The sequence below is a fragment of the Emydura macquarii genome, unplaced genomic scaffold (assembly GCF_026122565.2).
Source record: "Emydura macquarii macquarii isolate MOO-44397 ecotype Brisbane River unplaced genomic scaffold, CSIRO-AGI_Emac_v2 contig_2756, whole genome shotgun sequence".
In the NCBI taxonomy this organism is placed as follows: Eukaryota; Metazoa; Chordata; order Testudines; family Chelidae; genus Emydura; species Emydura macquarii.
In genome coordinates this window covers 41,026-51,462 of record NW_027132893.1, presented here as the reverse complement: position 1 = coordinate 51,462, position 10,437 = coordinate 41,026, and the positions used below count along the sequence as shown (strand labels likewise).

Genomic DNA, 10,437 nt, shown 5'->3' with positions numbered 1-10,437 from the left:
AGAAGCACAGCCCCTATTTGGTTGCTCCAGCACTTGCACCAGGAAGTTGTCTGCAACACTATCCAAAAACTTTCCCCCTCCTGTCACGCAGGATTAGTCAGTGGCCCCAGGGATCACATTCTGCAGCTGTATTTTCCCAGTTTGTCACGAAGCTCTTTGATTTTGACCCCATAAATGATAGGGTTGAACATGGGGGGGACAAGGAGATAGAGGTTGGCCAAGAGGACATGAACATAGGCAGCGATGCCCTGACCGAACGAGAGTGTCAGGGAAGAGAAGATCATGGTAATGCAAGACATTACCATCACACAGAAGTGGGGTGTGCAGGTGTTGAGGGCTTTTCGGTTTGCTTTCTTGGAGGAGATCCTGAGGACGGCCCTGATGATCAGCCCGTAGGACAGGCCAATGAGTGTCTGGTCTAACCCGATGATAAATAATAATATCACCATGCTGTACATCCGGTTGATTATGGTCTCCCCACATGAGATTTTCAACACAGCAACGGTCTCACAGTACGTGTGCGGGATAATGCGGTTGGCGCAGAAATGCAGCCTCCGCACTAGCAGAGATTCTGGCAGAATCAAGAGAACAGATCGTATCAAACCCACTAGCCCTAGCTTAGCGATTCGTGAGTTGGTGAGGATGGTGGCGTATCTGAGAGGGTCACATATGGCGACATAGCGATCAAAGGCCATTAGCACGAGGACGGCTGATTGCGTAGCACCTATCACGTAAAGGAAGAAAATCTGGGTGAGGCAGCCATCCACAGTGATGCCTTTGGAACTGAACCAAAATATGCTTAGTGCCTTCGGCACAATGCAGGTAGACATGCCGATGTCTGTGAGCGCCAGCATGCAGAGCAGAAGGAACATGGGCTTGTGCAGGGTCTGCTCTTTGCCAACAACAAACAGAATCGTGAAATTTGCCAGCAGGATGATGATGTAGATCATAGAGAAAGGGATGGAAATCCAGATGTGGGCATCTTCCAGCCCCGGGATGCCGTTTAGGATGAACGTCGACGAGTCAGAGTGTGTGAGGTTGAAAGCCTCCATGAGAAGGTCACGGCACTGATCACGCTCAGAAACGATCAGGGTGCCTGTGAAGGGAGAGAAACATAGCAAGGGGGGTTAGGCACTTGGCAACAAATACCATGGTAAATATTATATAGTTACTAACAATCTAGGAAGGGGGATGAGCAGTGAGGTGGCAACATTATTCCCCTCTATTTGGCACTGGTGAGGTTACATTTGGAGTATTGTTTCCAGTTTTGGACCCCCCCATTAGAGGAAGGATGTGGATAAATTGGAACGAGTCCAGCAGGGGGTAATGAAAATGATTATGGGACTGCAGCACAAGACTTATGAGGAGAGTCTGAGTGAACTAGGCTTGTTCAGTTTACCGAAGAGAAGAACAAGGGGGTTTGGATAGCAGCCTTCAACTGCCTGAAAGGGGGACTCCTGGAAGGATGGAGCTAGGCTTTTCTCAATGGTAGCAGATCACCCAACAAGGAACAATGGTTTCAAGTTGCAGTGGGGGAGGTCAAGGTTGGATATTAGGAAAATGTTTTTCACTAGGAGGGTGGTGAAGCACTGGAATGGGTTACCTAGGGAGGTGGTGGAATCTACACCCTTATAGATTTTTAAGGCCCGACGTGGCAAAGCTCTGGCAGAGATGATTTAATTGGGGTTGGTTCTGCTTTCAGCAGGGAGTTGGACTAGATGACCCCCTGAGGTGCATTTCAACCCTAATTTTTTATGATTCTATGATTTGCAGATCGCACCAAATTATTTAGGCCATTGTCCAGTCAAGAGATGTCCTCAGAGAGTGCTAATGAAGCGTAACGATAAGACATGATGTTCAAAGTCAACAGATGCAACGTGTATGTCCATTGACAGGAAAAACTTTATTCTGCCTTACTGACTGACCTGGGTAACACCCGACAGCAACACAGCTCCTTACCCTTCTCATGCTTGAATACTGATAAAGTTCGCAGATTCCACAAAAAATGGGAGATCGTAAATAACGAAGAGGACCGTTGACTGATTCACAGTGATCTGGACTGGTTGGTAAACTAGGTCGAAGCAAACAATATCTGTTCTAATATAGCTCTGTAGATGTATGTGTCTATGAACAAAGAAGGAAGATAATAATTACACAAAGGGGGACTCTATCGTGGAAAGTAGTGATTGTGAACAAGATCTTGGGAGCGTGAAAGAATAATTAGGTAAACATGAGGTCCCTGTGTGAGCCTGTGGCCAAAAGAGCTAAAGTGATCCTGGGATGATAAACAGGGGAATCTCATGTTGACGTAGAGAAGTTGTTTTACCTCTTTTCTTGGCAACTGCTGCTGGACTAATGTGTCCAGTTCTGGTGTCCACAATTAACGTTGGATGCTGATACACTGAAGAGGATTCAGAGAAAAGCCAGAAGAGTCTTTAAAGATTAGAAATCTTGACTTCCAGTGATAGACTAAATGGATTGAGCTCTTTGAGTCTAAGAGAGATGGTTTAGGGGTGACTTGATCACAGTCTACAAATAGCCACATAGGTAAGAAATATTGAAGAATGAGGTTTTCAGGCTCGCCTAGAAAGGTCTGACACCATCCAGTGCCTGGAAGTTGAAGTTAGACAAATTCTGACTATAAATGAGACGTGCACTTTGTAATCAGAGAGAGTCATTAACTATTGGAGCAATTTACCAAGGATCATGGCCTACTTTCTGTCACTGAGAATTTCTAAACCAAGTTTGATGTTTCTCTATAAGCTCTGTCTGTCCGTGTACACCCCCCTCCTCACAGCCACAACCCGCAGCCCTCCCACCGAATGATCCCACTAGCCCTGGACCAAAACCAGGTGCCAGACACACCACACAGTGACAACTTGTACAAATATCTACACAGCCTAGGTTAAACTGTGGGTCTGGCTGTGCCAGGGAAAGGGAGGATGGAGGAAGAGCAGTCTGCACAGCCTGTCCGGAGGTGAAGGGAATCCCAGCAGCTGCTCAGCGTGTGCAGGGAAGGAGAAAGGGACAGACCGGAGAGGAGAGGAGAGAGTGTGACCCACCCGCAGGAGCTGTGCAAAAAATTCAGATGTAGATTCCTTGTTTTATTGTGTAAGAGAGATAGAGAGACATTTTTCCTTTCCTGTTATGATAATGGTACAGAGCTGTTTAGTGGGGCATAAGTGGCTCCATCTTGTTAGTTTCTTGAAGTGAGCTCTTTCCTGAAACTTGTACTATTGAACCTGAACATTTCTTGATGAATTCTCTTTGTGTGAGTGAGGAATGTACGTGCAGGGCATCAAAAGACACCAACCTAAACTGCTCTGACAACGGAAAGGGGAGTAAAGACACCGACTGCCATCCTGCCCCTGAAGGCTGAAGAATACCTATCAACAACCCTAAAGTGCAAATTAACAACTCTAAAGTACAGAAGGATCCACCCTGGGAACAGAGAAAGTTCAGAAATAAGAAGCTCATTATGCTTGCAATTAGCTGGTAATTAACAACTATACTGAACCCAGAGGCAGCATGACACAGCAAGGCCCAGAGACTGACATGAGAGCCAGCAAGTATTAAAGATGGGTAAAAACCTGGAAACTTTGGGTCTCGTTCTGCAATTGTCATCTGGAGCATCGGATTTGCGACTGACAGAGGCCCGGCTCCCTCCTCGTGCCCAGCCTAGTTGGCCACTAGGCTGGCTCGAGCAATGCATAAAAGGACTGGTCATTATATCACAGCAGCTTGCAGAACTTTATGAATGTGTGTGTGTACTATAAACGTGGCATAGTGCCTTGTGCCCCTGAATAAGATCCTGCCAGTCTTTTCTTTTACAAGTATGGTATTTTGGTGGAGAATTGCAAAAGGGGGAAGCATTGCATTATCCCTCGATTATTGTAAATCTTTAAAGATTAATTTTAATCGTTAAAGGTTAGAAATCCTGCCTTACAGGAATAGACAAAATGGATTGAGCTCTTTGAGTCTAAGAGAGATGGTTTAGAATTTCTAAACCAAGTTTCATGTAAGGGAGCAGGTGGGACGGGGGCACCTCACCCCTGCAGAGGAAGAGCCGTGGGGAGCTTGGTGTGGTTCAGAGGCTGTGGGGCCTGGGTAACTGGGAAGACTGGAGAAGAGAGTCGCTCAGCGTAGTGTTGGAATCGGGGCAGTCTGGGAGGAGGAGGGCGACTATAGACGGGGTCAGATCTGATGGGAGACAGAACCAGCTGCAGAGCAAAGATCAATGGTTCTTTCCACTGGGGAAATGCCTGAAGTTGCGTAATTAACATTCAACAACCTTGAAAAAAAATGGGGAAAAAATGAGTAAAGGTTGTGACACCCAGGCTGTAATTCTCTGTCTTGCCAGGGGAAGGAGGCCCTGAGACCTCCCTGGACACATTCGGGGCCAGGGCAGCTCCCAGCACTGGCCTGGGACTAACAATGAGAAGAAAAACTGAATTTCAGCAGTGCTGCCCGCCTGTCCTTCTACACTCCCTAATAATCCCCACAGTCCTTTGCCCTGCCACACAGTAATCTCAGTCACCCAGGACCAACACCAGGTGCCAGACACACCGCACAGTGACAGATCATAGAAATATCAGCACAGCCTAAGTTACATTCTGGGTCTGGCTGCTCTGGGGAAAGCAGGGATGGAGGAGGAGCAGCCTGCACAGCCTGTCCGGGGTTGAAGGGAATTCCAGGAGTAGCTCGGCGTGTGCAGGGAAGGAGAGAGAGACAGACCCTAGGGGAGGGGAGACAGAACATGGAGACTAAAAGGAGCCAGCGCGATTAACTCTTCCTCAAAACGACACAAAGCTTTAGTGTATTCCTGCCAGTTAGAAACCCAGACACAACTTCCTGATTTTGCTTTTACATGTTGGCAATAGCTGAAGTTGCCAGGAAAATTTTGTGGGATTGGTCATCTGGAGTGAGCCACTGAAGGCAGAATGTGGCCAGTCTGTAAAGCCCTGTGTAACCCATTCGTGTTGTGAAATCTCAGCTATCACACGTACCCACTATAGAGTTTTTGACTGCATGTATTAACCTGGCAGTGAAGTTGCCGAATTGGAAAATTTGAGCGAACCAGAAAAAAAACCACACAGACCAAAAAAAAAAAAAAAAAAGGTAGATACTACGTCAGTTAGAAGGAGACAGTAAGAGACAAGGAAAGATCTTAAAAAAAATATTTGTCTCAATGACTTACAATAAATCTTTAGCTCCCTATTTAAATCCCATGGAGTTTCTGACAACACTAAACAGTTCCAGTCTACATGCTGGAGAATTCCTGCCCAGATTGTTCTTCATTTGAACTCTTCCTGAGCCCTTAGCACTAAGTACATTGGAAAAACAGGCAACTCACCGAAATCCCTGCAGCAGAGAGGAAATCTTCTTACTGCGACCTGAAAATCAGTGCACGAATCTCACGTCTGAAAGTCACAGTGCTGGACAGGGACCTTTATGAAGCCCTTTTGCAGTCCCTGCGGAGTCTCAGGTTGGCCCAGACTCCGGGAGGATTCCCTGAGCTCCGTGAGCAGTGGGAAGAGCCGAAAACAGACCCTGGAGAATTTTAGTGTAAGAGCCTCCCCTGGGAGTGAAGAAATGATGCACCGATAACAGAGGCTCAGATTGTCAGAGCAAACTGAGACTTGCAGACTTGCTAGTGTTGTCCACACTGCTAAAACCCCAGAGAGAAAAGAAAATAACGTCCCATCCATCCTCTGGCTGTACACAGACACAGAGTCTTTTTAAACACGTGTAAATCCTAATAATCCTTGCATGAATGGGTTTGTTTTCACTCTGTACATGATTGGGTTCATCAGGGGCAGGATCAGAAAATAGACATAGCCCAGGACAGTCTGAAACAAGGGAGAAGAGAAGTTCAGAAATCCATATATCACTGACAAGTAAATCCCTGGCATGTAGAAGAGCAGGACGACGCAGACGTGGAAGAGGCAGGTGTTCAGGGCTTTGAGGTGCTCTGCGTGGGATGCGATCCTCAGCACTGTTTTGAGGATCATCACATAGGACAGGAGGATGAATAGCAAGTCCAACCCCACTGAAGAGATTGTTACTAAGAAGCCCTAGATGACGTTGACTCTGATATCTGAACAAGCCATCGTCATGACCTCCTGGTGGAGGCAGTGGGAATGGGAGAGGATGTTGGCTTGACAGTATAGGTACTGATTCAGGAGAATGGGTAGTGATATTATTAGGGCCACTGGTCTTAGCAGAGACACCCATCCCATATTGGCTATTCATGGCAGGGTTAAGCTGGAAGCATATCTCAGTGGGTTACAGATCGCAACTGCGTGTCTCTGTACTGTATTTATGAAATACACGCCACCCTGGAAGGGTATTGTGACAGAGAAGGAGCTGAGCTGCCATAATTCTGAATGTTAAACCCAGTTCTTGGGCTGTTGATATGGTATATGGGGTTAAATATCAGGATATGACCAGTATGGCTAGGCTTAGTTCAAGAGCAGGCTCCTGGAAAACAAGCAGGAAGGGAAACAATAGCTCAGGAAAAGCCACCTCTCACTAAACATTTCAGGTAGGTTAAGAGACAACCTCTGAAATTCAGGCTGTGAAGATCCCATTTCCAGGCACCTGCCAAGTTACACAGCTTGTTCTGCCAATGCTGGGAGTCTGTCCAGAGGTGGGGCAGCTGGTGCTGAGAAGCTCCTCAGACTGACAGACACAGACACCGCTGGTGAAGTCAGAAAACGCTCAGCCTGCCAGTCCAGATTAAACAATACTTTGGTACTGGAAGGCTGGCAGTTTACTCTTCTCAACACAGGTCACAGATTCCCAAAGGGAAGAACCATAGGTGTCGAACCTAGTTGGACCTGCCGGGCAAGCGCAGTTGATCCACAGTGTGCTGTACCCCAGGGTCCAGTCTGAGGGTGGGAGAATGGTGGGATTCCACCGCAGGAGAGGGAAAGGGACGAGGTTGACATCTGGCATTTGAAGACCAGAGAAGGGATATAGATGCAGGATGCCCTGTAACTGTGAGGAGCATCTACAGAGCAGAAATGCTGGAGACCTCATCCAGTCAGGAAAGAGAACTATTCCATGAGCCTAATATGACCTGTTACAACAAAGCAACACAGCTCTGAATTCCTATGTTCACAATCCAGTCAGAGAATAAAACATTTGAAAATGGATTTGTTGATTAAATTTCCAGGAGCAAATATAGCTGAAGTGATTTGGGAACTACTCACTGATATTCTATGGGCTCTTCTGCAACCCAGAGCATCCTGCACCTCTGGAAATGGGACCCATTCAGAAATCCTGACTTTGGGCACTGGGGTTTTCACACTCAGAGCTCCTTTTGAATCTGGGGTTTCTGTATACCTGGAATGATCCCCCATGGACCGTGGGCCCATGGACGGGAGGGTTCCCCAGCTACCTAGTGCTGCCTGTCCTCCAGCCCCTGTCGCTGAGTCACACACACAGCCCAGGAACATCTATATTGGACCCACACAGCCCCCACCCCCAATCAGCTAGTCCTAAACTTTGTGATGTTGGAAACTCGGATCCAGGGTCTCAGGTCTGTCTCCATCACTAGAGCGGCTCTCCTTGTTCCTGGAGCGTTTGGGGGTCACGGTCAGACTCAGGGGCTGCCCAGCAACACACTCAGGATCCTTTGCTCTCTTACAGCATGTCCCGTTCCCCCTCTGAATGCAGAGCTGTGGGAGGAGCCCAGAACCCCTCGTAAAAGACATTGTGCTAATGACTGTCCTCATCACCAAGGGGTGTTGGAAAGACGTCAGGTTCTCCAGCTAATGCCCCAGATCAGCCTTAGAGGGCACACAGAGCTGACATCTATCAAAGGCACTGAGCTATGGCCCCATTTATCGTAGCATGCGAGCACCTCACAACCTTTAACCTGTTTACAACACAACACCCTGTGCGGTCAGGAAGTGCTATGTACACCACTGTACAAATTCAGAAATGCACAGAGCCCACGGCCAGACGGCAGCGTTGTGAGTCTCTTGTCTGACAGCCTGTATAGCACTGGCCAGAGAACGGCCCCAAAATAATGCCTAGAGCAGCAATTTTAGAAAATCAGCAGGTCTTGATTTAAAAATTGTCAGTGATGGAGAATCTACCTTGACACTTGGTAAATTTTTCTCATTACTCACACTGTTCAAAATTTAGGCTTTATTTGAGCCTATCATCATTCTTGTGATGACCCCCCTCCAGTGTATCAACATCCTTCTTGAATTGCAGATGCCAGAACTGGACACAATATTCCAGCAGTGATCGCCCCAGTGCCAGACACCAAGATAAAATAACCTCTCTACTCCTCATCAAGATTCCCCTGCTTGTACATCCCGCATCACATTAGCTTTTTGCGCTGCAGCATGGCACTGGGGGCCCATGTTCAGCTGATTTTCCAACACGAACCCCAGCTCTTTTTCAGAGTTACTGCTTCCCAGGATAGAGCCCCCAGCCTGCATTCCTTGATCCTAGATGTATACCTTTACATTTAGCTGTACCAAAACCCATATTACGCAGGCACAGAGGGACTGAGTGAGTTGCCAAAGGTCACAGAAGAAGTCTGTGGAGAGCATGGAACTGAAGTCAGTTTTTCTGAGTCCAGGGTAGCACTTCAACCTCTGACCCATCCTTCCTCTCTGGGGGCTAGTGGCTGGGGAGTGGGCCGCTGGCAGCTCAGCATGCTGCATTACCAACTATTATCCTCGTAAGACAGGTTCTCCGTTCCTCCGACGATCCCAGGAGCCTCTCTCTGCACCTGGGCCAGTCAGAATTCATGTTTCTTGAATATCAGTGACCAGAGTTTTACACAGTTTTCCAGAGGAGGGCTCACCAGTCCCTTGTATTATGCTACTAATACTTTCCTCTCTCACCTGAACAGAACATGCCCAAGGGAAAACAAGGACCCATTTGTTTGCAGCTTTCTTGAGGAGGCAGCCTTTTCTCAAAGCCTCCCTGTGTAAGCCTGGGCCCAGTCACCATCGTGTTCAGCTCTGTCTGTGTGACTTGTCCAAGGGGTGAAGCTGACCTTTGCCCTGAGACTGCTTTCTCCCAGCCAGGCCATCTAAGATGATGCCCCCGTGGCCGTTGCTCCATAGTTTGTCAGTTAGACCCATTCAGCCCCAGTGGCTTGAGATCACCAGTCTGGTGCATGGCCTGAAACCCTTGGCTTCCCCGTGACACTCCAACCTTCCTTTCAGAGATCCAGCACCTAAACCTCACTGTGGGGAGCAGATCAACAGTCACCCCCACATCTGCTCAGACACCCAGGGGATTCCAAGATGCCAGCTGTGACAGGAGGATGGACCGGCTGGATTCTGTCTACCCCAGAGCTGCCCTCTGTGCTGTGGAGAGATGGGATAGAAAGGAGCCAGTTCAGGGGTTTGATTCTCTGGCCTACTCCACATCATCCCCATTTTGCACAGGTTTATAAGGCAACACAAAGGCTGTGGCTGTGGAAGAGTCAGGCCCAGCATCCAATGGGATTCTGCATCCCAGCTAAATGGGAAAAACAATGCAAAGATTTCCCACAGAGGTTAACGCTGGATGGCTACTGGTTGCCATAGACAGAGCCCAGCTGCTATGTACCTCAAACTGTTCAACTGTGCTGACTTGTGTCAAACTCTTGTGCCGAAATTATGAGCACAGTTAAACAGCTGCCCCAGGCATCCCACCCAGTGGGGCCTGCATCTAGAGAGACAGTGTGACCTAGTGGCTAGAGCAGTGCACCAGCCCATGTGTTCTAATCCCAGCTCTGCCACTGACCTGTGGGATAACGATAGCAAAGTCACTTCATCTCCCTGTGTCTGAATTTCCTTATTAGCTATCTCTTTCCTAATGATTTCCAATGTTTTTTTTTTTACTGTTGCTGCACGTTCAGTGGATGTTTTCAGAGAACTTTCCACAGTGATTCCAAGATCTCTTGCTTGGGTGGTAACAGCTAATTTAGACCCCATCATTTTATATTCAGTTGGGATTATGTTTTGCAATGTTCATTACTTTGCATTTATCAACATTCAATCTCATCTGCCATTTTGTTGCACAGTCACCCAGGTTTGTGAGATCCTTTTGTAACTCTTCGCAGTCTGCTTTGCACTTAGCTACCTTGAGTAATTTTGTATCATTTCTTTATCATCCTTTTATGAATATGTTGAACAGTACAGACCCCTGCATGACACCACTATTTATATCTCTCCATTCTGAAAACTGATGGTTTATTCCTACCCTTTGTTTGCTAACCTTTAACCAGTTGCTAACCCAGGAGAGGACCTTCCCTCTTATCCCATGACAGTTCCTTTGCTTAAGAGCCTTTGGTGAGGGAGCTTGTCAAAGGCTTTCTGGAAATCTAAGTACACTATATCCACTGGATCACCCTTGTCCAAATGCTTGTTGACCCCCCTCAAAAAATTCTTGTAGGTTGGTGAGGCATGATTTCCTTTTAGA

At 47.4% G+C, this 10,437-nt stretch overlaps 1 protein-coding gene across 1 annotated transcript; it reads right to left on the bottom strand.

Annotated features, from left to right (window-relative positions):
- Positions 1-113: 113 nt before the first annotated feature.
- On the bottom strand, positions 114-6,011 carry LOC137165112 (olfactory receptor 52P1-like). The gene is made up of 3 exons (XM_067566204.1): positions 5,797-6,011; positions 5,354-5,361; positions 114-1,096 (listed from the first exon to the last, which is right to left on the bottom strand). The coding sequence occupies exons 1-3, from the start codon at positions 6,009-6,011 to the stop codon at positions 114-116; spliced, it is 1,206 nt and encodes a 401-aa protein (XP_067422305.1).
- Between the last annotated feature and the right edge of the window lie 4,426 nt (positions 6,012-10,437).